Source organism: Rhamphochromis longiceps, linkage group LG10 (assembly GCF_057381845.1).
Source record: "Rhamphochromis longiceps isolate RC_006_pf linkage group LG10, R_longiceps_female_GT1.1, whole genome shotgun sequence".
Lineage (NCBI taxonomy): Eukaryota > Metazoa > Chordata > Actinopteri > Cichliformes > Cichlidae > Rhamphochromis > Rhamphochromis longiceps.
In genome coordinates, this window is record NC_140566.1 from 35,674,308 (window position 1) to 35,701,773 (window position 27,466).

The 27,466-nt window shown below is 48.6% G+C and overlaps 1 protein-coding gene across 1 annotated transcript; it reads right to left on the bottom strand.

Moving 5' to 3' along the window:
• Positions 1-476: 476 nt before the first annotated feature.
• Positions 477-6,123, bottom strand: LOC146661386 (hepatitis A virus cellular receptor 2 homolog). The gene is made up of 7 exons (XM_085421555.1): positions 5,406-6,123; positions 2,672-2,873; positions 2,442-2,584; positions 2,292-2,363; positions 1,745-1,818; positions 1,560-1,662; positions 477-889 (listed from the first exon to the last, which is right to left on the bottom strand). Exons 1-7 carry the CDS (start codon positions 5,440-5,442, stop codon positions 813-815), a joined length of 708 nt encoding a protein of 235 aa, XP_085277681.1. The 5' UTR covers positions 5,443-6,123; the 3' UTR covers positions 477-812.
• Between the last annotated feature and the right edge of the window lie 21,343 nt (positions 6,124-27,466).

Here is a 27,466-nt window from a genome sequence, read left to right on the forward strand (position 1 = left end):
AATGGAGGCTCTCCTGCACACTCTGGTATTGGAGCTGCTGCTGTGACATGCTCCTCTCACAGGGAGCTGCTGCTCACTGGAGATTTCCTCATGTTGGACCATTCCCAGTAAACCCTGGAGCTGAAAACCCCAGCACAGCAGCCTGCGTGACGTCAACAAACCTGTTCAGCCATCTTTGTCCTGATGGTCGCTCTGAGCTCCACATGAGCTGCTGCTGCTGTGGGACAGGTGTACCTAATAAAGTGACAGCTCAGCGTGGTGAGACCTGAGCCAACGTTTTTACTGTTATCAGCAGCTTCCTTACAAAGTTCTGCAAACTGTGTGAAGCACAAGAACAAGGAAACAGGCAGAGCAGCCACTTTATTGGGTACACCGTTAGTCCAAATATTTAATCAGCCAATCACAGGCCTGCTCTCAGCATTTAGGCGGGTAGACATGTGGAGATGACCTGCTGGAGCTCAGACCGAGCATGAGGCTAAAAGCTGACTGAAGGTACGTTGTTGATGATGTCAGACAGGCGGAGTCAGTTACCTGAGTTACACTGAGTGACTTCTTCACTGTTTACATGAAAACTTTATTAAACACATTAAGCACAGTCTGACGATGGAGTTTATTAACAAACATCGCTCCTGTCACAGCTCACAGAGGACACGTGTCACTCAGGGGCGAGGGCGTCCACCTGTGACGTGAGTGACATCACTCCTGAGGTGAGTGCAGCAGATTTATTTTGCTTCTTGTGCAGAGAACGTTCGACTGAGGCTTTCCGAGATGTTCCAGATGGGAATTCAAACACTTTCATAATCAGGTCGGTGTCACACAGCGCTGCTCTCCTCCTCCTTCTCTGATTGGTCTGGCCTCCTCTTTGCTTCCTGTTTGGACCTCCAGACTCCTGCAGGAACACAAACACACTTCCTGTCACAGATCCAGGCTTTCTCTGAGTTCAACAAAAACTAAACCTCAGTCAGAGATAACGGGGTCAGGGGTCAGGGTGGTGGTTGTCAGCTTTCAGGCCCTGAATGAATGTGATTGGCTGAACAGGTGTGACAGTGTGTAAATGATCAACGATGAGCCCGAGCTGACCCAGTGTTAGTCTCAGCAGTTATGCAGATGGAGTGTTTATAATGTTGGAAACCTGCAGTCAGCTGAGTCATGAACACAGAAGTGTCTATGCTCATGTCTCGACAAAGCAGCAGCTTTACAAGAGTCAATAATGGAGGTGAAGAACATCACGCCTCCCGGTCGGGGAATCGAACCCCGGTCTCCCGCGGGGATACTCATACTGTGCAGTACCAGCTGTGACCACTAAATGACTGCATGTATGTGGGTGGCGCTGTTTACCACTTCTCCACAGTGAAGGTTTATTGTGACCACAGCTGCAGTACCGCTTTCAACCACAACGTGAACGTATAGGAGAGTGGCGCTGTTTCACAGGTTCGACAAAAACGAAAAGAGAAAAACATCAAAAACTGTTTTTAAATGTGTGCAAGCAGTGTGTGTGTGTGTGTGTGTGTGTGTGTGTGTGTGTGTGTGTGTGTGTGTGTGTGTGTGTGTGTACTGACTGTAAGCTGCGGTCAGCAGCAGAGCTGGGATGAAGACGAGGGAGGAAGCTCTCACTGTGTTTCCAACAAACGTCTGCAGAACGTTTACCTGCTGCTCAGCTGACTGTCAACAAACAAACAAATACAAATAAAAACAAACAAAGAAACACATAACACATCAACACATAAACATGAAGTGTTTGTACCTGAACCAGAGCCACCACTGGCTGCGTGGTGTCGTCTCCTGTGATGTCACTTCCTGCCTCCTGGGCGATGTGACCTGGCCAACAGATGATGCTTGTTTACGTCTGACTTGACCGCACTTTGTGTTCAGATTTAAAGATGCTGAACATGAGGACGTGTTTGTGTGACGCTCACAGGGTCACGGCTGTGACCTCACGTTAGCAACAGCTGCAGGGTAACGCCGCGTCACACAAACAGCTTCCTGTACTGACAGCATGAAGCATCAGCGAGCAGCTTCTTGAAGCTCCAAACGAACACTAAAATATAATTTCTCTTCCTTCTCTTTCTTTAAGTCCGAACTGTGTCTTATGTCTTATTCTTTTATGATTGTGTAAACTGCTGGCTTTTATGTTGCTTTTTTCATTACTGTGTACAGTGACTTTGAGTGCTCTGAAAGGCACTTTCAAATAAAATGTATTATTATTATTATTATTATTATTATTATTAATGACCAGCAGGGGGCGACTCTTCTATGAGTGTAAAGACATGCAGTGAGAAAGAGAACGGTACCTGTGGTGGTGTGCGGTGCGTTCAGGTCCCCGTCTGAGAGCTCAGTGTTTTCTGTTACGGCCACAGAGCGAGCTGCAGGCGAAAGACAAACAAACACTTTGAGGTTTTCATGTTGTTTTCAGCGCTCTGAACAGGCGTGTGTGGACGTACGGCTGCTGAGGATGATGAGGTGGACAGTGAAGGTCTGGTCGTTGAAGAGTCCGGGCACCTGAACTCTGCAGTGGTAGAAACCCGAGTCTGACGGCTGTGAGTGGAAGATGGACAGAGAGGAGGAGGAGGCAGACACAGAGTACCTGCACAGGAGGGACGAAGGCCGGTTTTACTCCACGTGCTGACAGGAAGCTACAGTCTGCTCTGATGGGACGCACACCTGCGCTCACCTCTGTGACTTCCTGTAGGTGATGCGGGCTGCAGCGCTGTTGATCACAGCGTTGTGGCAGGTGAACAGTGAAGGTTTGCCCCGCCCCCAGCACACCTCCACTCCGCCCTGTTTGCCCGCCCCTGTGCGACACGGCAGCATCACCTTTGTCCCGACGTGGCCCACCACTGTCTCCATGGTGACCGCTGACACACAGGTCAGCGCTGACAGGAAGACAAACACAGGAGTGAGTTAAAAAGACACCTGATGATGTCAGAGCGGACAGCCGATACTGGAAACCATCATCACCAGTCTGACTGAAGCTGCTGCTCCAGCAGACACGATGTCACGGCTCGCCGCTGAGCGCCGAGGCTTCCAGACGAGCTGCAAACACTGAGAGTCAGCCCCAGAAATCAGAAACGGTTTAAAAACGAACAGCAGGAAGAAAGAATGTGAGCCGTGTTTTTTTGAACTCTTATTCATGAATATTCAGAGCACGCAGCGGCAAACCGAGCGAGCTTTCAGACAGGTAAATGGCCTGCATTTGTATAGCGCTTTACTCAGTCCCCAAGGACCCCAAAGCGCTTTACACTACATTCAGTCATCCACACACTGGTGATGGCAGCTACAGTGTAGCCACAGCCACCGGGCCCTCTGACCACCACCAGTAGGCAAACATGGGGTTAGTATCTTGGCCAAGGACATTTGGCATGCAGCCAGGAGGCAGCCTGGGATCGAACCACCGACCTTCTGATTAGTGGCTGACCTGCTCTGCCACCTGAGCTACAGCCAGCCATGCTGTGACAGGTGCGTCACGTTCTTCTGTCAGGTAATGATCACGGAGCCGTTTTACCGCAAACACACAGAAAACGTATCATCTGCAGATACGAAGACCTCACGGCGACCTGAGGAGGCGGGGTCGTGACCTTTCAAAGCTTTGTGGTCTAATTTGTCTGCTTCACTCATTTTAGGGTCAGAGACAGAAATCTGTTTTCCTGGCTGCTGATGGTAACGTGAGGCTGCTGTGGAGAAACATTCAAACGTGTCAATCTGAGAAACCTCACTTTCATACTCAGGACCTTTGATCACTCATAATTACAGGAGATGTTAGCATGAACACATTTAAGCTCAGCTTAACACTGACAGCAAGGCCACGCCCCTTTACATCCAGGAGGATTTTTTTTCTATCCGGTTGTTCAGTCTGACGTCACTAGCCGTGTCTGGGCCTAAACTCCGCTGCAGGTCCATATATCAAACGATCACTATGGCATTACTGAGAGTTGAAAAACTGTCTAAAGTCTTTCATCTTTAATAAAATGATCAGCGTTCTGCTCTACCAGGTGTAACAATCGAGTTTAACATCCAGGCATCCATGAAAACGGAATTTATGACATTTACCGGTAACGGAGTTAGAAGTTAGCAGGGAGTTAGCTCGCTAGCTTCTATCTAAATACAATATAGCATGTCCTGACTGCGGGGTTTTGGAAACAAATTCAAACGTACAGCTCTGTTATCACTTCCAACATAAATGCAGACAGAAAACTAAACAGCAGTGACGTTTGTAGGGTTACTGAAGTTGGGCTAGCTGGTATATAATGATGTGCTACGTGACCGCTAGCGACACAGCTATGTTAGCATAATATAAACAAGCTAACTTTTTTTCCACTCGATAAAAGTTAACGTGAGTGTTCTCGGTGGTCAGGAACAAATGTAATCGCATGGCAGGATGCTGTAAAAGGACCAAACTTCAGCCAGGAGAACAACTGAGATAATCCATCCACAATACGAGGTTAGTCATTCATATACTGCTGCATGGGCTGGGCTGTAGCTACATCCTAAGGTTTTAAAAACTGAGCTTAAATAAATGATTAGCGGTAATAAAAGCCGAGGGAGGTCAACAGTGATCACTGACTGTTTTAGGAGCTTTTTGAGATCAAATAGAAGAAAATACAAAACATTAAACATGTTAACAACACAAAAGCCATATTAAACGCAGGCTACTTTAGGCCCGGAAGTAGGATTCGTCGCGTCATCACTTAACGACCGGATAACAAACTTAGAGGTTTGATTTGACCAATCCGAGGACAGCTTTGGGATCATTTCAAATCATCAATGGTTTTATTGGCTCTCTCACCCCAACCAATCACAGCAGATGGCCCCGCCCCTCCCTGAGCCTGGTTCTGTTGGAGGTTTCTTCCTGTTAAAAGGGAGTTTTTCCTTCCCACTGTCGCCAAAGTGCTGCTCACAGGGGGTCATATGATTGTTGGGTTTTTCTCTGTATCTATTATTGTACGAGCTACTGTGCAATATAAAGCACCTCGAGGTGACTGTTGTTGTGATTTGGTGCTGTATAATTAAAGCTGAACTGAACTGATTCAAGCGTGTCCACTGACGACCTGCAGGTGTGAGGTGTTTGTGGTCCGTCCAGCGCTCTGTCTGTGGTCTCATCTTTCCCACAGTCTGGAGTTTCTCTTGGTAAAACTTTAACACTTCGAGTTTTCCAAACAACAAAAAGTCCTGACAGCACCAGGTCCTCCTTAAATGACTGCTGTGGCCTCCGTCTGTAAACTCACTGCTTTCAAGAAGCGTCCGTGTCGCGTTGGACACATGAAAAGTTTGATCCTGACAGATTTTCTCCTCGGCTGCTTTAATTCCAGACTCTGACTTTTCTGTGAGGATCCAGGTCCAGCAGTCTCAGACAAACATCCACAGCCCAGAGGAGCTCTGAGCGACCCTGACCTACAGGTTACACTCACCTGAGAGGACGCAGACAGCGTGCAGCGGCGGCAGCATGGTGGTGTTGTTCCTGCTGCAGACAGACAAATGGATGAGCAGTCAGATGAGTCAGTTGTCGCTCTGACTTCCTCTTTCCACTCAGTTATTCATAGAGTCGTCTCGCCGGCACAAAACAGGCCGGAGGTCAGCAAACATGTTTGAGATGAGCCGTCGCACCATCAGAGCTCCACGTCGCTCCACCCCATGTCTCCATGTCAGAGCGTGCTCACGGCAATACTACGGACAGCATGGTCAGCAGGTTAAAGCTCACCTGACAATGACCTTTCACCTTTCATCAAACAAATGTCAGTTTTGTTTTTTGTATCTTTATTCTGAACAACAACAGAGAAAAAAAGACAAACAAACAAAGTCAAACAATAATCACAAATAACTCAGCAGGAAGAAGCATCGGCTTATTTAACCCCACCCCCCTGTTTCCTAACTAACAGTAAGTAGTAGTCGACACTTTTTCTTCCTGTTACGTCCATCAGAAATATATTTATTTAAAACAACTTAAAGATATATATACACTCATGTAAACATACTCACACACTGGTGATGGCAGCTACATTGTAGCCACAGCCACCCTGGGGCGCACTGACAGAGGCGAGGCTGCCGGACACTGGCGCCACCGGGCCCTCTGACCACCACCAGTAGGCAACGGGTGAAGTGTTTTGCCCAAGGACACAACGACCGAGACTGTCCAAGCCGGGGCTCGAACTGGCAACCTTCCGACTACACGGCAAACTCCCAACTCTTGAGCCACGATTGCCCCGTATAAGTTGCAGTAAGTTGCAGATGTATGTCAGTGGCTCTGAGATTCCTTCTATGACCTTCTTTACAATCAGTGCATGTTTTATATTTACATGTTTACAGTCTCAATGATTCCTTTTCCCACTGCTGTGAGGAACATTTCTCTGCTGATGGCAGTGACTCAGGAATTCGTTCTGTCAGATTTGGTCCAATATTTGCAGAATCATTATTAAAGCTTTGACAGCATCAGCAGCTTTTTCCATTATGTTGCCAATATCAGTAAAATATTGTTTGCAGTGAGCTGTAACTCTGCTGGCCTGGTTTCGCATTCTGTTTAGAGTTTAAAGATGTTTCCTGTCAGTTTATTTCTGCTGCTGTTGATCAATAATCAATCTATCAATAACAGTGAATTATTTTTAAGGTGGAACTTTAAACATTTGGACCTGAGCAGCATCATCAGGTGTAATGTGCTGTACTATTCCTTGTTGCTTCATGGCAGCCACACTTGGTTGTGATTTCTGTGCTCTTGAGCAAAGAACCAGTTTTAAATGGTCTTTAGGCTCAGTGTTAGCAGCTGGGGCCCGTTCTTCGTACCTCGCTAAGTAGGTTAGCCGGATTAGATTGTTGACGATTTCGCGTGATCCTGGATCAGTCGGTTCCCCGAAGCTCATCCGGGACTTGCTGTCATAGCAACAGAGCCGTAAGCGTAAACCTGCTCGGGAGCAGGTTTACTTTATGTAAACAGGATTAGATCGCGGCCACGCAGGTATGTCCGCTTCATTTATACGAAAGCAACAGCGATAAATAAATAACATCAATGTAACTGAAGATAATGCAGCACCTGATCCTTTTATTGATGTCACACAGATACATACAGGTCATTTCCTAAAAAAGGGAAATGTACTATTAACATTCTATTACATGTATGTGATTATTACAGATGTAATTCATATTTCAGAGTAGTAATTGTAAATTACTTCGTGTAATCAAGATGAGAGACCACGGCTATAAAAGCCAAGGTGGATTTGGGAAGTCTGTCGCAGCCATGTCCTGTCCGTTTACGCGAGCAACCCATTGCGGAAGGTGCAAGATTGATAAGGAGAGTCCTCAGAATTCAGCGTATATTGCAGGACAGACAGGATCCTTTAGCTCAGCGCGACAGTGTGCTCATAGAGAGATATCGATTTTCCCGTGAGGATATTATTTACTTAACCAACTTGTTGACGAGGGGGTGCAGGACCACCACCTGTCTTTTTTTTTTGCTCTGCCCTTTTCTTGGTTGCTGTTATAAACAAACAAACAGATTATTTCAGGGTCTCTTTCCAAGAGACGAAAAGCAATATAAGTGATAAATATTACCATTCTGTAGAATATTCTTATATTTCACTTTTACTTGTTCCCATGTTCTAGTGGGTCCTGTTGTGGCTCTAATGTGAAAGAGGATATAATATAACAATATAATATAATGTAATATAATATTGGATAATATAGTGTAATATAATAAATCTACCCTACCGCCTACTGGTGTTGGCCAGAGGGGCCGATGGCGCAATATGGCAGCCTGGCTTCTGTCAGTCTGCCCCAGGGCAGCTGTGGCTACAACCGTAGCTGCCTCCACCAGTGTGTGAATGTGAGAGTGAATGAATAGTGGCATTGTAAAGCGCTTTGGGTGCCTTGAAAAGCGCTATATAAATCCAATATATTATTATTATTATTATTAAATTACTTACGAGTTTAATTTGTCAGCAACTTCCTGCCAGCCCTCGCTCCTTGCTTTTGCAGCCTTTGCAGTGTTCCCTTGCGTTCTGATTAAACTCTGAAACTCCTGAAATCCCTCACTCAAGAGTTCTTGCTCTGCTGCCGAAAAATACCGAGCCGAGCGCGCTCCTTCGACATTTTCGCCGACCAATCAGAGGGTTGCCGATCAATGTTTCTACTATCGATGCGTAGCCCCTTTTATGACACCCAGTGATGTCACATTACTGCGTCCAGCTGTACTAATCGTCAACAGCAGGTGTGTTCGGGGAACCGGATTAGCGAGCTCACGGTTAGCGCGATGATTTGATCTTGGATGTGTCATTTGATCTTGGATGTAGTAAGCGACGTACGAAGAACGGGCCCCAGGTCCACCTGAGTTATGGCTCAGATTTACAACAAAACTCCCCAGCTAGCTTAGCTATTCATTAGAAAGCTAATGCGCTAACAGCTAACATGTTAGCATTAAGCAAAGTAAGAAGAAGCTCTTGAGCTAGCTAGCTTAGTCCAAGCTAGCTCGCCCACACACCTTGTCTTACCTTCAGTCTGGTGTGTTGCAGGTGAAGGAAGTCACAAATTGATGACAACGCAAAGCCACGAAGCGAACGCAAGTGAGACGCAGCGAGCTTTAGAGTTTGTTTGTTTTGTTTCCTTTTAGTTGTTGTTTAGGTTTTTATTTTGTTTATTAGCTTGAAGGTTTTTAGTTTGGAGTTTATTGGTTTGAGTTGTTGCATACCTGCAGTGGGAGTCGAACCCACGCTGTGATGCTGACGCTCCGGGCTGGATGTAGCGTTGTTCCCTCGTGGACCATCTTCAGCGCTGATGAATCCGCAGCAGGATGAAGCCTGATGCAGAAAACAGACTCGGGTCCTTCACTACACACCTGCACACAGTCTGAGCAGGAAAACAAGCCTCAGCACAGAAACTGAGCATGAAGGCTGCGTCACCTGTGGAGGAGGAGTCCATGTTTGGTGCTGGTATGAGGACCAATCAGAGCCTCTGAGGTGACGTGCAGCTCTCTGTGGTTCACACTGCTGTTAGCTCAGGTTCAGGCTGGACTGAAGTCTTCAGTGGCTCAGCAGGTAAAGCAGCTCCCCCTGCAGTCATGAGACCACAGGTTCAACTCTCACAGCTCCCTGTTCTCTTCATGTGGTGACGTGTCCAGGTGTGCTCCGCCTCTCGCCCTGCTGGGTGAGGGTCGTGTTACGTTCACTGAACTCCAAACTCTGCAGGATTCATTGACGATGCGCTCCCGCCTCCTCCGCCCGCAGTCATCTCCGTGTTACCCAGCAGGTGGAGGCTCGCCTCTCGCGCTCAGCCGCAGCTCAGATTTAATTCATGCTGCCGAGACGTTCACAACAACAACACGCCGCCTGCTGAGGAGGAGAGGGAGGTCAGAGCCTCGTTAACCCGGCGGAGACAGAGGGAAATCAGGTCGACCTCGTTACCCGCTGATGTCACTTTATTGGTGGTTGCCATGACTGCGACGATGATGGAAGCAGCATGTTTGTTTCTTTCAGTGTCTGAGACGAGGAGACGACACGTCCGTCTCCATCCGACCTGCTGATTCTGCAGCTGCTGCCATTAAACACCAAAGAAGAAGACGCACGGGGACGTGATGTCATTAAAAAAGCTCCAATGAAACACTTTGCACAACAAATGAACTCTTTAACCTCAAAAAGCAACGCGTGAGAGAGTTAATCTGATATGAATCGTGTCAAAGGTCACGACCCGAGAGGAATTCAAACCCACAACCCGACCACGGCCTGAAACCTGGAGCAGGAAACCAGCATCGACCACAAAGACCAGACCAGGAAGCAGAGACAGAGAATGAAACTGTGATGAATGAATGTGCCTGAAACTCTGAGCTCCCTGCTGCTGATCACAGATCAGCTTTAAAACTGAGTCAAATGCTGCGCGTGCGTTCAGGTTAAAGCCGTCTCTGACCCGTGAGCGAGCTGGCGTCCAGAGGCAGGCTCTCAGCTTAATGAGCACGAGATTAGCATCGGCGTCGACGCCGTGAGCTAATGTGAGCACGGCGTCTGTGTCAGGCGTTTCTATGACAGCAGGTGTGAGTGAAGAGCGTGCAGCCGCACTCATTATGTCTTTATGAGACACCATTAGCACATAATCAGTGTACACGACCCCACAGAGTACTCTGATTACACTCTGTTCCCACAGAGCAAATGGAAGAAACAAACCGAACAGTGACGTCTGTGGTAGCTGTGAGCTGCACTCAGACCTGCTGGATCCAAGGTCAACGTATCAGGATATCTTTAATGATCTGGCTTCACTGACAGTGTGACGCCGAGGTTCATCCTGCTGCCTCGGGGTCGAAGGTCACAGGGTTCAGGTTTCGCTCTGACCCTTTCTGCTCTGTCTGTAAGACTGATGAGGACAGGCTGCATTACTCCACCTGTCCGGTTGTTCTCTCCTCTCGGAGGCGATGGTGTGCGCTCTGTGATGTAGGACGATGCAGTCCTCGCCCAGGCAGACTTTAAATGGACGGACGTGGGAACAAACATCCACCTCCGCTGCGAGCAACCACGCTATCCCGCCTCGCCCTGGTATTCCTGGACCAGGAGGCGGAGCTCGGCGTTCTTCCTCCTTCCCGGGGTCAGAGCTGCAGATGGTCCCAGCGGGTTTGTTTGGCATCCGCCTTCTTTCATAAAAGTTTTGTTTTGACGGGATGATCGACTCCACCTCCAGCATCGTTTGGACATGAGGATGAAGATGTGAACGCCTGCACAGAAGACGAAAAAGGAAACGTCCCCCGTTAATGAGGTGGTTGATGCGTGCACGTGTTTGCACTGTGACCATGCACGGGGAGGCCCCGCCCACTCACACTGCTACAGGGACCAGAGAGTCAGTCAGGATGTTCCTGAGCTAAGAGCTAAAGGGCGGCGTTGCCATAATGAGCCTCGTCCCGCCCCCTGATGTGGAGCACTGCTCATAACATGGAGTCTGTTTACGTGTCACAGCTGACATGACCCTGAGCCTGACTGTAACCCTAAAAACACGGTTTGAGTCTCAAACTGTTGGTCCCCACAGAGATATGAAAACACGCACACGCACACATCAGAGGCCTGCTGTAGGAGGGAACAGCTTCAGGATGTAGAAGATGAGTCTCTATTTTTCGCTCTTCACCCACAGACTTCCTGCAGGAACATTTGAGAGTTTGGCGGTTTGAGTGTTTCAGGTGGGGGCGATAAGACTGCAACACGATTCAAACCCACGCACACACAGACACACACACACAGACACACACACGCTGAGGGATGAAGATGTCCTAAAACTGCTACAGAGTAGGAGTACTGCAAACACACACAGACAGTAATGCTGGACGGGTTCAATAAAAACAATCTGATAGTAATAAAGTTTATTTACTCAGGCTGTCCCTGCACACACAACAGTCACTGATTTTACTCATTAATTGGAATCAGTGTGTGACGTCATCAAACAGTCCCGATCAAAAGTTCTGAAAATGTCAAAACATCCTGTTTTGCATGTTTGGATATTCACAAGGTTGCAACTCGAGCTGCAACATGAAACAAGAAGAACCGAGAGTGAGCCAGAGCAACGCTTACACTGAAGCTGGCTGTTTTACAGCTGATGCCTTTAAAAGGCCAAATCTGTGCAAAAATGTGGCTTCGTTGTCCTTTCCTGTCAGGATGCTCCCTGTTTGAACGTGGTCAGGTTGTTGAACCGCATGAGCTGAGGTGTTTTCTACACTCCACAGTGGAGGGGGTGGTTTTTCCTTCAGTGGAACATCAGGAGGTGCAGGGCTGTCAAACAGCTGCTGGCTGTGTCCAGATGTTGCAGAGAACATCCCTCCTGACCTGGCCCTCATCTGTGTGGTAACCACTGGGTTTATCAACGGGACAACGCTACGACTTCTTCCAGGAGAATAACATCACTCTGTTGGACCATCCTGCGTGCTCCCTGATCTAAACCCAACTGAGAACCTTCAGGGATGGCTGGTGAGCGAAGTTTACAGAAATGGACGACAGCTCCAGACAGTAGATGCCTTCATGCAGCCCTCTTCACCATTTGGAGAAATGTTCAATTCAATTCAGTTCAATTTTATTTATATAGCGCCAAATCACAACAAAAGTCGCTTCAAGGCGCTTCATATCGTACAGTAGATCGTACAATAATAGATACAGAGAAAAACCCACCAATCATATGACCCCCTATGAGCAAGCACTTTGGCGACAGTGGGAAGGAAAAACTCCCTTTTAACAGGAAGAAACCTCCTGCAGAACCAGGCTCAGGGAGGGGCGGGGCCATCTGCTGTGATTGGTTGGGGTGAGAGAAGGAAGACAGGATAAAGACATGCTGTGGAAGAGAGACAGAGGTTAATAACAGATATGATTCAATGCAGAGAGGTCTGTTAATACAGTGAGTGAAGAAGAAACACCCAATGCATCATGGGAATCCCCGGCAGCCTACGTCTATTGCAGCATAACTAAGGGAGGATTCAGGGTCACCTGGTCCAGCCCTAACTATATGCTTTAGCAAAAAGGAAAGTTTGAAGCCTAATCTTGAAAGTAGAGATAGTGTCTGTCTCCTGAATCCAAACTGGAAGCTGGTTCCACAGAAGAGGGGCCTGAAAACTGAAGGCTCTGCCTCCCATTCTACTTTTAAATACTCTAGGAACAACAAGTAGGCCTGCAGAGCGAGAGCGAAGTGCTCTAATAGGGTGATATGGTACTACAAGGTCATTAAGATAAGATGGGGCCTGATTATTTAAGACCTTGTATGTGAGGAGCAGGATTTTGAATTCTGGATTTAACAGGAAGCCAAAACAGGAGAAATCTGCTCTCTCTTTCTAGTCCCTGTCAGGACTCTTGCTGCAGCATTTTGGATTAGCTGAAGGCTTTTCAGGGAGTTTTTAGGACTTCCTGATAATAATGAATCACAGTCGTCCAGCCTGGAAGTAATAAATGCATGAACTAGTTTTTCAGCGTCACTCTGAGACAGGATATTTCTAACTTTAGAGATGTTGCACAAATGGAAGAACGCAGTCTTACATATTTGTTTAATATGTGCGTTGAAGGACATGTCCTGGTCAAACATGACTCCAAGGTTCCTCACAGTGTTACTGGAGGCCAAGGTAATGCCATCCAGAGTAAGAATCTGCTTAGATACCATATTTCTAAGCTTTTCAGGGCCGAGTACAATAACCTCAGTTTGATCTGAATTAAGAAGCAGAAAGTTAGCGGCCATCCAGGTCTTTATGTCTTTAAGACATAAAGGTGATGTTCCCATCACCTCGTGGAAACGCTCGCATCGAGTATACTGCAACGAGTTTTTGCAGTGGTCACCAATAATGTGGAGCTCCTCATTACTGAGTTCATGTTTGGAGCTTTGGTTTCTGTTTTCGGGGCGACCGTGGCTCAGGGGGTTGGGAAGCATATCTGTAACCGGAAGGTCGCCGGTTCGATCCCCGGGCTCTCTGTCCTGATCGTTGTGTCCTTGAGCAAGACACTTCACCTGCCGCCTACTGGTGTTGGCCAGAGGGCCCGATGGTGCGATACGGCAGCCTCGCCTCTGTCAGTCTGCCCCAGGGCAGCTGTGGTGAACCAGTGTGTGAGAGTGAATGAATAGTGGCATTGTAAACCGCTCCATTATTATTTTGGTTTATTTGGAGGTGTGGTCCTAAACGTCTGATCAGCTGTAAAACAGCCAGTTTGTAAGCGTTGCTCTGTCTCACTCTCGTTTCTTCTTGTTTCATGTGTTTAAATCACATCAGTAACACAAACGATGTTCTCTTTTTTCACACAGTAAAAAAAGTTCTTCCCTTCTTACAGTGGAGGCGCCGTGCTGTGGTTTCGTCACAGCGCTGTTTCCTTATAATGTGGAAAAACTGACTCGTGGTTAAAATGTCCCTTTTTCCCAAAGACGTCTCAGAGATGAACGTTTCACATCAGGGCGGGTCACAGGGTGGAGGCGTGCCTGCTCTCACCTGCTCAGGTGAAGCAGCAGCAGAGCAGAGGAACTGAGCAGTCCACAGGCCACGCCCCCAAAATAAGAAACATTTTTTAGTCGCTAACAAAAACCAAATATATAAATCAAATGTAAATATTTGATCCTTTACATCGATGTTGTGTTAGATTTTCACCCTCAGCACTTCCTGTGTCTGGACTCGGGGTGATGTCATCACTGAGGAGGAGCTCGGTGAGAGACACCTGGACCGCGCACCATGATCCATGGGCGGGGCTTCAGATACCACACGTGGCCTTGTCCCTTACAGGTCACCAGAGATGGGCAGTAATGCATTACTGTAATCGATTACTTTTTTCAAGTAACGAGTAAAGTACGAGATTACTATTGCAAAAAACGGTAATTAGATTACTGTTACTTTCCCATAAGCACGCTGCGTTACTGCGTTACTAAAACCGTGATTTCATTTGCGAGAGTGTCTCCTGACAGTGACGTAACCGAGTGCGACGTTCGTGGCAACAGCTGTGTGCAGATCAACAATGGATCACATATCGAGTGCAGAGAGAGTATGAGCGTGCAGCGTTTAAAGCGTGGAAGTACTCACATTACTTTGAGTTTGAGTCCATAAAAAGTGACAAAAACACTAGCGTCCTGCGTGGGAAGAAAACTTCTTTTTACAACGAAAAACCCCTAAACCTCCGAGCGAGCACCGAGTGCGCTGCCACGGGAGTGTGACACAGAGAAACTCCCGGACCCTCCCACTGATGGCTGCGGCTCACCTGCACCGGGGCAAACATCCGGCTGTCCAATCAGAGGATGTTGTGTATAGTCTAACTTTTGCTTGATGCATAAAGTTAAAAGATTCAAACTAATAAAACAAGTTTTAAACAGAGACGTTTTCATTTGATTACATGTATATGATGGATGATGCAGAAACAGTAGAACTGGGCTGAAAGATCTATCACTCTGTTACCTATTCAGGTTGTAAAAAAGTAACTAAGTAACTAAATAACTAAGTAACTAATTTCTTTTGAAAAAAAGTAATTAGTTACTGATTACTTTTTTCAAGTAACTTGACCAATACTACAGGTGACCTCCATCATTGGCTGCCTGAGACTCGGGTGGAGTTCAGGTGTGTCGGCACCTGTGAGGACTCACATAGGTCACGGCCGTCTACCTGCTCTTCCTGGTCCACCTCCCTCTGATGGGTCAGGCCCCGCCGCTCATATCAAACGCATCGATTGATTGGATGTCAGCGTGTATCTTTGTTGCCTGGCAACATCGTGACATTCCACAGTTCCCTTGTTAATCTGTGTGTTTCCGTCCAATCACAGCCTTCAGGCGTTCTAACCTCGTGTCGTGGCCGATAAACAAACTGAGCCCGTCTGTCAGACGGAGCTTGTTAACATCAGAGTCTGGCAGAGAAGCATCGACGTCATTCTGAGGACGGAGCTCACAGTTGTTTCCAATCAGAGCTCCTCTGAGGTCGGAGCCCGCCGCCGCCGCTCGCCGTCTCTGGGTTTGCTGGTCAGCACTTTGTTTCTGGCTGGAGACCAAGTGAAACCAACAGAGACGCTGTTTCATTCTCTGCATTCACTTTCCTTTGAAGGACAAACTGCTGAGACGTGCAGACAGCGGGGTCCTCAGAGACCTCCACTCAGTCATTCCTGAAACCACAGTCGGCCCGAGCGCTCACAGCTCTGATTCGATGCAAGTTTGAAGAACAACAAACACAAGTTTCTGTCTGAGGCTCACTTCCTTCCACTTCCCAGCGTTCATCCCGGTCCTGGTGCAACGTTTACAGTCGGCACGGTCGGCTTTTCGATTGTTTTTACCTTAAACAATAAAACCTCATTTCAACACTGCTGACATCAGTTTTTCGTTCAGTTACAGACTTCCATGGAAGCAGACGGAGGACCACGGGTGGTGTAAGACACGGGCGTAGTTACTACATGACCTGTTTTAAAGCCTCAAGATGACGTTTTTTGGTGTTTTCAAACTAATTGTGACGAGTGCATGTTTATTGGCTGTCAGCCATACGTCGAGAGCCAATGAGTGACAAAGGTCAGGGCAAAGTGGGCGGAGGTCTCAGTTGTCAGCCTGCTGTCAGCCCCCCCCCCCCACGATGTCACTTCCAGGTTAATGTAACTTTGGAAGATTTGCACAACCAAATTGACTGATGCTTACGACCAACAGGAGGCGCTAAGCGTCTCTGACAACACGCTGAACAAACTGTGGGCTCATTCTTTGAAGAGCAGGAGATAATTCAGTGATGTCACGTTTAAAGGCAGCGGGGGCGGGGCTTGTTTTTAAGAAGGAGCGGTTTGAGATGATTTACAGAGCAGTGATAAGGAGGGCACGCCGCTGTAAAGTTCTCAAACGTCTCAGCAGGGATTAAAAATAGTCTGCAGTTATGCTGTTATGCTAATTCCAGCATACAGACCACTCGTCAGGCGATCAAAACCGGTTCTGAAGCAGGTGAAAACCTGGCCAGCAGGAGCCATCTCTGCTCTTCAGGACTGTTTTGAGAGCACTGACTGGAACATGTTTAGAGAGGCTGCAACTTACGGCGACTTCACTGACTTGGAGGAGTACACATCATCAGTGTCCAGCTATATCAACAAGTGCACCGATGACGTCACTGTCTCCAAGATCATCATCTCACGACCCAACCAGAAACCGTGGATTACTGCGGAAGTGCGTGCACTTCTAAGGACCCGAGACTCTGCCTTCAAAGAGGGAGATAAGGTGGCGCTTAGAAGAGCGAGGGCTGAACTTTCTCGGGCCATCAGAGAGGCGAAGCGCGCACACGCCCAGAGAATCCACAACCACTTTAAGGACAGCGGCGACACACGACGCATGTGGCAGGGCTTACAAGCCATCGCTAACTACAGGACGACACCACCTGCCTGTGACAGTGACGGCTCCCTCCCAGATGTGCTTAACAACTTCTATGCTCGGTTCGACAGGCAGAACGACGTGGCGGCGAGGAAGACCACCCCTCCTCCGAACGACCAGGTCCTGTGTCTCACTACAGCTGAGGTGAGGAAAACTCTACGCAGAGTCAATCCACGTAAAGCTGCTGGACCAGACAACATCCCAGGCAGAGTGCTCAGAGAATGTGCTGATCAGCTGGCAGATGTTCTCACCGACATCTTCAACATCTCTCTGAGCAGTGCCGTTGTCCCCACGTGCTTCAAGGCCACCACCATCGTCCCCGTGCCCAAGAAGTCTTCTGTGTCCAGTCTCAATGACTACCGCCCTATCGCACTTACACCCACCATCATGAAGTGCTTCGAACGGCTCGTCATGAGACACATCAAGACCCTGCTGCCCCCCTCACTGGACCCAATGCAATTTGCATACCGCCATAACCGCTCAACGGACGACGCCATCTCCACTGCACTCCATCTTGCCCTGACACACTTGGACAAGAAGGACTCACACGTCCGAATGCTGTACATAGATTTCAGCTCAGCATTTAACACGATCATCCCCCAACAACTGATCGGAAAGCTGAGCCTGTTAGGCCTGAACACCTCCCTCTGCAACTGGATCCTGGACTTTCTGACCGGAAGGCCTCAGTCAGTACGGATCGGGAACTGCACCTCCAGCACCACCACACTGAGCACTGGGGCCCCACAAGGCTGTGTGCTCAGTCCTCTGCTGTTCACACTGCTGACTCATGACTGTGTAGCAACACACAGTTCAAATCACATCATTAAATTCGCTGATGACACGACCGTGGTGGGTCTCATTAGCAAGAACGACGAGTCAGCGTACAGAGAGGAAGTGCAGAGACTAACGGACTGGTGTAAGGACAACAACCTGTCTCTGAATGTTGACAAGACAAAAGAGATGGTTGTTGACTTTAGGAGGACACGAGGCGACCACTCACCGCTGAGCATCAACGGCTCCTCTGTGGAGATCGTTCACAGCACCAAATTCCTGGGCGTACACCTGGAGAAGGACCTCGGCTGGTCCCTCAACACCAGCTCCCTGCACAAGAAAGCCCAACAGCGTCTCTTCTTTCTGAGAAGACTGAGAAAGGCCCGGCTTCCACCACCGATCCTGACCACCTTCTATAGAGGAACTATTGAGAGCATCCTGAGCGGCTGCATCACTGTCTGGTTTGGGAACTGTGCCATATCGGACCGCAAGACCCTACAGCGGATAGTGGGAACAGCAGAGAAGATCATCGGGGTCTCTCTACCCTCTATTGAGGACATCTACACCACACGCTGCATTCGCAAAGCCACCAGCATTGTGGCTGATCGGACACACCCCTCTCACACACTCTTTACACTCCTGCCATCTGGAAAAAGGTACCGAAGCATTCGGGCACACACATCCAGACTGTGCAACAGCTTTTTTCCACAAGCCATCCGTCTCCTCAGCAAAAAGGGACTGACTGATAAACACACACACACACACATACACTAACATTATCACTCAGCTTAACTCAAATACCTCAAAACATTGAGACTGGACTGACTAACCAACACAAAGCGCAAACACACTGACCTACACCACCAAACCATCGCACACACCAACCTGTAAATGCTCTTTTGCACAATATTATTACTAGATATATTATATATATATATATTTTTTTTTTTGCACTAACTTGTCTTGTAGCACCTTGGTTCCTGGAGGAACGTTGTTTCGCCTCACTGTGTATTTTTAAACTGTATATGGTTGAAGTGACAATAAAGTTGAACTTGGAACTTGGAAACTTGGATAAACACAGAGTGTGTGTGTGCGCTCGCATGACTGTCTTTGTGAGGACCTGGTACACTGTCAGACATTGTGAGGACACAGAGTGGACAGTGATGACGCTTCATTGGGTCCTGACTGTGAGATAAACCCTCAACGACCTGTTTGATATCTCAGGTCTTCTGTAAGACCCAGCTCCAGGTTTGTGTCTGGGAATGCTGGGAATGCTGGGAATGCTGGGAATGCCATGATGGTCCTCACAGACAGAAAGGCAGAAATCTGTGTCTGCAAAGAATCAAGAGAAAAAAGAGAGATTTATCGTCTGCTGTCAGACTCCAGCTGCACCTCATCTTCATCATCACCATGCTCACCCTCCGCCTCGTCATCTGAACTGCACCTGCTGCTCACCACCACCACCACCACCATCTTCATCTTCCTCACTAAATCTGTTCTCTCTTTCTCTGCTGAATCACCCGGTTATGTAACAACAGTTTGCTCAACTTTGAGAGGAACAAAACTCAGAACAAGACTCTCACATCCACCCATCCATCCATCCATCCATCCATCCATCCCTCCATCCATCCATCCATCCATCCATCCATCCATCCCTCCATCCATCCATCCACCCACCCATCCATCCATCCACCCATCCATCCCTCCCTCCCTCCACCCATCCATCCATCCATCCATCCATCCGTCCATCCATCCATCCGTCCATCCATCCATCCAGCCAGCCAGCCAGCCATCCATCCATCCATCCATCCATCCATCCCTCCATCCCTCCATCCATCCATCCACCCATCCACCCATCCCTCCATCCATCCATTCAGCCAGCCATCCAGCCATCCATCCCTCCAACCATCCATCCAGCCATCCATCCCTCCACCCACCCACCCACCCACCCATCCATCCCTCCCTCCCTCCACCCATCCACCCATCCATCCAGCCATCCATCCACCCATCCCTCCCTCTCTCCCTCCCTCCCTCCCTCCCTCCCTCCACCCATCCACCCACCCCTCCATCCATCCCTATATAAGTGATGGACGCTGTGATGTCACCACAGATCACACTCCTTCCTTTTACAGTCACAGTGACAGTTAGGACAGATGAAATGCATCATGGGTAAAAATACCACAGATGTTATTTTGATAAAATATCGTATTTGTCAATTATAGGTTATCATAATGATTATTTATGTTTTTAACGAGAGGGAACGCGACTTAAGAACTTCCTGCAGGTGTAGTTGGGTCAGGATGGTCACATGGGATTAACAGTACCACTCTAAAGCTGACTGAGCTCCACGCCGTGACACTTCCTCGGCCTGTGTCAGTCGCGCTGTAGCAAACATGAAGGCTGTTTGCAGATTGTGCTCATGCTGCAGCGGCGTCCAAACGGGAAGTGACAACGACGACCAGCGACCGCAGAAAGTTAATGACGTGCACTGAGCTCAGTTTGTGGTGAACAACTGAAGCGAGCGCCAATAAGGGAAGCACGCCTCTGATTCATTAGAGGGTTGCCGAGGCAACAAAATGTCAACACAGTGACTGAATCACTTCCTGTGTGGACACGAAGGACAGGGCTGGTTTCCTCCCCTGGTGACAGTGACGAGCTCATGTTCAAGGTGGTGGTATCACACTTTTGTCATGACAATGCATGAAACACAGCTGCCTGTGTCGGGGGCTGGGGCGTGTCACCTTCATGCACAGATGTTCTAATCAGCTGTTTGTCCTTTCAAACCAAACTTCCTGTTTGATTTAACCTGCAGCAAGGTCTCTGCTGATGTCACCTGTGATGTCACCTGTGATGTCACCTGTGATGTGAAGCTCAGGGTCCCATCAGGTTAAGTCAGCTGACTCAGCTCTGCGAGTAAACTCAGAGCGTTGGTCAGGGTTCCTCTCGGGAGAGATTTGTCCTCCTCCGCTCCAGCTGGAGCTGAGTTATGGCGGTGAGCGGCGGCCGCTTGTAAAGCTGGTGCAAGTTTCAGCTGATGGATAGAGCAGAGGGAGGAGGAGGAGGAGGAGGAGGAAGGAGTCTTCCATCTAGAGGCCTGACTGCTGTGCAGCTCAGCGTTTAACCCTGTGCTAACCTGTTTGCGCTCAGGCAGAGTTGATCACGCCGTTACCCAGCATGCCTCTGAGCCCGACTGCATCAGGACTGAGTGCGCTGTAATCTCAGGAATGTGAAACTTAGAGGGACGCGCTGCCATTTTTAGCCGGGCAGTTAATAACTCACGGTCACGGCGTGGGCGGGGGGCGTGGCGCTGACATGTTAACGTTCACATGCTTTACTCTCAGAGCAGCTCAGAGACAGAACAGGCTGAGTCAGCAGGAGGTCAAAGGTCACAGGATTCACTTGGAGAGACATCCACACAGCTGCAGTAAAGCAGGGAGCCCGAGTTTCACATCGACCATCATTCAGGTGGGGTGATGATGTCATTTCCACATAGATCAGAGCTCCTGGGGAATTACGGCTGTTCAGACGATCACATGACGTCCGCAGACACACGTGGGCTGCTGTGGTGACGCTGCGAGACCGGCTGAAGCTTCCTGATCTGAACGATGAAGACAAACAGGCTGAAAACACAACGCAGCACGACTCAGTGACGGCTGTCGAACACTTTAATCTGTTCTTGAACTTATTTCTAAAAGTCTGACAGATGTGAACATCACACCTGGGAGAGAGAGCGCTGATGACCTCAGAGCGTCTCTTTGAACCTGCTCTGATGAAACGCTCGCTGCCTCTGAGAGGAAGCGTGTCCGTGTTCCTCACACGGAAACAGTCTGAGTGAAGACGTCTCACGAAATAAACCTAAAGAATGAACTAATCACACTCGAGTGAAACGCCAGAGTAAAATAAATGACCTAAAAATACTGCGTTATGATAATGCTATGCTAAAATGCTAATTAGAATAGAATAGAATAGAATAATCGTTTAATTGTCCCACAAGGGGAAATTTGGTTGTAACAGCAGCCAAAAAGACACATGTACAAACAAACAGGACACAGGACAGAAACATCAAGGACAGGTTACTATATACAGAGAGTACTGTACAGTTATTACATTAAATAAAAATAACTACAGATAAGAGGCAGAGCAGGTTGTATCGCGAATTGGTTAATTAACTTATTGCAGTTACAGCGCAGATGTAAACATCTATTTTTGTTGGGAGCAGTTCTCATTGTAATAATAATAATTTCGATGACAACAGTGTGTTTCGAGACCCTCAAAGCGCTTTACAATGCCACCATTCATTCACTCACTGGTATCGCACCATCGGCCCCTCTGGTCATCACCAGTAGGCGGTAAAGTGTCTTACCCAAGGACACAACGACCAGGACAGAGAGCCCGGGGATCGAACCGGCGACCTTCCGGTAACAGAGGTGCTTCCCAACCCCCTGAGCCACAGTCGCCCTCGCTGACACATACACACAGATACACAAACACTGTCGTCATTGGTCAGATAAAATCAATAACAGCAATCCTCAGTGGGCGGAGTCAGGAAACCTCCTGAAGATGAAACGAGCGTCCTCACTGTGGCGCTGCGGCGCTGTGATTGGCTGCAGGGACAATAACAGCTGACTGAAGCTTCCTGCAGACATGAAGCAAACTGCTCAGAGCTGCACTGATGGTCATCGTGTCCTCTGGGACGAGTCTTTGGAGCTGCTTCAAAAAAAGAAAAGAGGAGAAATCTGATGCAGAAAAATGCAAACGCAGCATTTCTGGAACAAACAGTTTGTTTATGGAAGTTCATCTGTGCCTGCACAACAGCTGAAACCGTCCTCCAGAGGACGCCGGCCACAGAGCCCAGATTTGAACCTACCGTTCACACGTGAAGCTTCTGAAACTGGAGGTTTAATTATTTTATTACTTCCTGTAAGGGTCATGTGACTAGCTTGTTCCAGTCACATGATCGTCTTCTGGTCCCCAGACCACACATTTCCTCGCCCTGTTTCGCTGTGTTTCAGCACGCCGTGGCCTCTGAGGACGCACTCGGTGAGGTCACAAACATCCTGCCGCGCGGCACATTCGGGTCATGTGGGGAACCCTCCGCCACCGCCTCCTGCCCCGCTGCATCGTGAGTGTTTCTCTGCAACAACAAACGAGCGTTTGAAGCTGCTGTGAGCTCGTGTGTACGAGCGGCCAAGCGGCCAAATAAACTCTCAGGGTCAAAGGTCACGGTAGGAGGCGAGGAGCCTGAGGACCCATGTTTTATTACCATAGAGAAAAAAAGCAAACTGTTTACTGTCCCCAGTTTAACATGCTGGTGATGATACAGTCAGAATCACAGCTGAGCTTATCATGTAAATAAATAAACAACTTATGTACGAAGAACAACTGGTCAAACAAACAAGGCAATAATTACATAAATAAATAAAAAGAACAAAACAAATATGTCAGGTAAGTTCACGTGTGGGAAAACACACTTTTTATTTATTCATATTTTAACCACACGAGCCACAAATAAAAGAAAAACAGCCTTTAAATCCATCCATTCGCTTCCACTTTTTCAGGGTCGCGGGAGCGCTGGAGCCTATCCCAGCTGTCACAGGGCGAGAGGCGGGGACAACATGCAAACTCCACACAGACAGGCTCTGGCCTGATGGTGGAATTGAACTCGGGACCTTCTTGCTCTGTGGCAACAGTGCTCACCACCGTGCTGCCAGCCTTTAAAGCATTTTATTAATTCATGTTTATTGTATGGTGAAGTAACTAAAAACTTGTTGATGTTCGTTTACTGAGATTATGTGTCAGTTGTTGCTTCATATGATAAACAGTAAAACTTGGGTCACGTGACTCTGTAAGGCTGACAGTCAGAGAATCAGACTCGGGGAAGATGAAGACGAGGCCGTGGGTTTTCTTTGCTGGTTTTGGCCGAGCTGAGCTGGAGGGTCTTCCTCCCTCGCTGATGATGATGAAGATCTTCAGCGTTTTGGATCCAGGAAATAACGTGAAACCTTAAACCACATAAACACAGTGAAGTTTAAGCTGCAGCAGCTCAAACATCCTCAAACACCAACACTGAAATAAGTTTCTGAGTCCCTAATCCTCCACCCCCCTCCCCCGCCCCCCCTCCTCCTGGATGTGTGATGTCAGCACCATTAGAGGCAGTTTTCCTCTCTGAAGATCAGTTTATCATCAGCTCAGAGATTTCAACATCGCTGTTTGTCCGGCGCTGCTGCTCAGCTCCTGGTCTGAAATGAGCTGTTTTAGCTCCGCCCTCTTTTACCTCCTGACACCTGAGCACATCTCATTTCTCCAAACTGCTTGTGATTCGGTGGCTTCATCCCCAACCACCTGAACTCTGCGAGGAAGCGGCGTTCACCTCGTCAGCCCTCGGAGTCCACGCTGTGCCCGAGCGTGACGCTTTCCTCCACGCCGCCCTCCACCTCCATCCCTCACTCCTGACCTCGCTGCTCAGATCAGCTGCAAAGCTTCAGTGTGGCGTCCTCGGGCCGAGGATGGAGGCTCCTCCAGCTGGCTGAGCCGCAGCTCCAGGGCTGTTTGTGTGGGCCGGCAGCCCTGGAGCTGTTAGCGGGTTTGGATATTTTTAGAGGTGAAATCTCAACAAACAGCTGGAAGCTTAAAGGGTTAAAGCACGAGAGCCTTATTTTAACAGACGTTCCTGTTTTATGAGCCAGCTTCACTCAGCTGAGCGCCGTCCACAGTTTCTGACTCCTTTTATTTCACTTTGGTTTCAGAGCGGCGGTAACACGAGCCAAGCACGTTTACTTTAGCTGCAGATCTTTGAATCTAAAGCAAACGCAGCTTCAGGAGGGTCCAGCTGTTCATCCAGCTGTTCATCCAGCTGTTCACACAGCAGCTCACAGACGCTCTGTTTCCTGCACTTCAATAATCAGTTATTCTTTATAATGTATGTAATGACTTCAGATCGTTTTGCTTTGATTTTTAAAGACCTCAAACGTCCGATCAGTCCTCACTGATCGTCAGTGGGATGAATAAAGCTTTGTCAAGTATTCCATGTGACAAACACGCCCATGCACATGTTTGTAGCTTTAAGGATGCTTCCATGTATCAACACAGAAAGTGTCCTCAAAATGAAATAGAAATAATTTATTTCAGTTAAAACAGAACTGCAACAAAAGCACAGAAGGCTGAGCTGAAGATGGTCAGGAGTCCATCAGACGGTCTGAGCATGTGCAGAGGAGGGAGGGTGGAGGATGAAGATGGAGCTGCCAGGAAGGAGGAGAAGAGGAGGATGCTGGGATACGGGCTGTTCTGATGACCTCTAAGGCCAAAGAAGAAGAATTATAACAGACACATGAGATAACAGCAGATACACGTGTAATAAACGTGTAATAAACGTGTAATAAACGTGTAATCAACGTGTGTGCATGCACAGAGCAGCTGGGGATCAGTTTGTGTAATCCTGCTTGAATGAACGTTGGAGTCGTGTGTGCTAACTGTTAAACAGCAGCAGGAGTGAGTCCTCACAGAGACCACAGCCGGGCTGCTTCACCCACTCACCGCTCTAACTTTAAAGGTTGGAGGCTGTGCTGCAGTCACAGCAGTGCTGAGCATGAACTCATGCTAAGCTGCTGTAGCAGAGAAATAAGCAGAGCTGGAGCGCTGATGAAATTTTCGGGTATTTTTAATCTGACGTGACCTTCGTTCACTCAGAGCCTCGTCTCCTCATTTTAGGAGCTATTTAAAAGGACATTTCACTCGTGTTTCTCACGGACGCTGCGAGGGGGTGGGGTCTATGTCATTGAATAGACACAGAGTTTCTCGAGCTCTGAGACTGATGTTAGTGTGTCGTCTTTGTTAAAATCCTGCAGAGAGGATTCTGGGTAAAGAGACTGACATGGGTAATGGGGTCAGTGGGGGCCCAACAACAAACCAGTGCCCGGGGCCCCTCAGGGGGTCAGCGCTGATGGTTATGAGACTGTATCCGAACGCGGCGGCGTAAGACGTTTCGTGACATACTTTAGAAACACGAAGGCCTCGGGGTCATGGGAAGGGTTCGGCGCTCCGTCCCCCTAAAACTGGGATAATCGCATGTGTTTGTGCTTCGGATTAAAGGATCGAGAGACGTTTGAGAAAGAACGAGTCGCCCCAAGAAGCTGCTCCGCTTTCCATCGCTGCAGTTACAGCATGCACCGCCCTCTGCTGCAGTGCTGTCCACCGCACTGTGTGTGTGTGTGTGTGTGTGTGTGTGTGTGTGTGTGTGTGTGTGTGTGTGTGTGTGTGTGTGTGTGTGCGTGTGTGTGTGTGAGGTCGCCCTGCAGCTGAGAGATGAGCCGCGTCCAAACCTTTGTCAATGCAGTGTTTGCTGACAGAGCGCTGGCAGCTACCAGTGAGCACACACACACACACACACACACACACACACACACACACACACACACACACACACACAGTGAGTCACACGGTGCATCAGAGCGAGCAGGTCGTGGAGCTGCAGGTGAGAACACCTGTACCAGTCAGGACTGAGACACCACAGAAGAAGACATCAGCAAATGAAAGCTTTTAATTTGAAAAACTGTACTTTACTTTAAAAAGACTTCCATACTTCTGACTTTAAGAGCTTCTCTGAGGCTCAGAACACAAACACACGTTAAACATATAATAAACTCTGAGCGTCGTGTAAACACAGACGGGGACAGCACGTCCTCGCTGCCGCTCTCCAGCCTCAGCTGTGAACTTCCTGTTCAGCGAACACTCGGTGCTAGCTGCTCATCACAGGCTCTGGCCTTCATGGTGTCGACTTCCCTGAAGACTTTACGTGGAAATCTCCGATACTTTGGAAGTTCTGAGGGATCAGAAATACTGGAACAGATCATTAGAGCCAAATTTCCGCCCGGAGCTCCGAGGGAAACTCTGAGTATGTACGGCTTCGATGTGCCGACCTGAGCTCTGAGTATCAGCATGATCTTTAACCTTTGACCTGCTGAAGATCTTTAGTTCTGCTGCATCGGCTTCTTATCAGAGCTAACCGCTAACACAGCTAGCATCAGGCCATTGCAGCCCACGCCGTGTTTCCAGCGATGTCACAAACACAGCAGGACTCGACCCCTCGTCATCACGCTGTCACATCCTCCTGCACCCTCGTCAGCGGCACACAGACTGAAGGTGGAGTCACCGTACGATTAAAGAGCGACCATGATCGTGCCACGCGCTGACAACAGCTGGAACAGCAGCCGCCTTCTCTGGGTGCAGAGAAACATCCACAGACTGACGGGACGTGCGAGGCGCCGCTGGCTCTGGTTTCAGCACAGCCGTCATGTTTTCAGAAAGCCTCGATGACGGAGGGTAGATGAGCTCCAGCAGCTCCAACCAGCTGCAGCGTGTTTAATGCGTCGTGCACTGAGTAAGCAGAGGGCTGCAGGCGCTCGCTGCGTCGCTCTTCATCGATGACCTGCAAATAAACAAAAACGCTCCTGAAACTGTAAATCAGCCCCGAGCGGCCGCAGACTCTTAGAAATGATGTCATCAAAGATACGAGAGGATCAATAACCGTCTGCGTGAAGTACGATCTGAACGTGACGCACGGACGGCCTGTAAATCTGTTTCCCATCATGCCCCTGTGCTCCCTCGGTTTACAGGCGCCGCCTCACCTCGCTCCCACTCACATTCCTCACCGAGCACGCCGACAGCACAAACAGCAGCGCCGACTTTGGCCTTAAATTACTCCCATCAGGCCTCGCGTTAGATAAACACTCGTGAACTTTGACCTGTCACATTTATGTTCTCCACACAGAGACGCTTTATTAGGAACGCTAAGAGACGCTGCACAGACAGGAGCAGCACTCAGGCTAACCTGCCGTGTTAACACTGAGGCGAGTCACGGCGAGGGGGGCGGTGCTTAAAACACAAAGCTTCTCCTGTTGGCGAGCCGCTCCGCGTCCTCCTG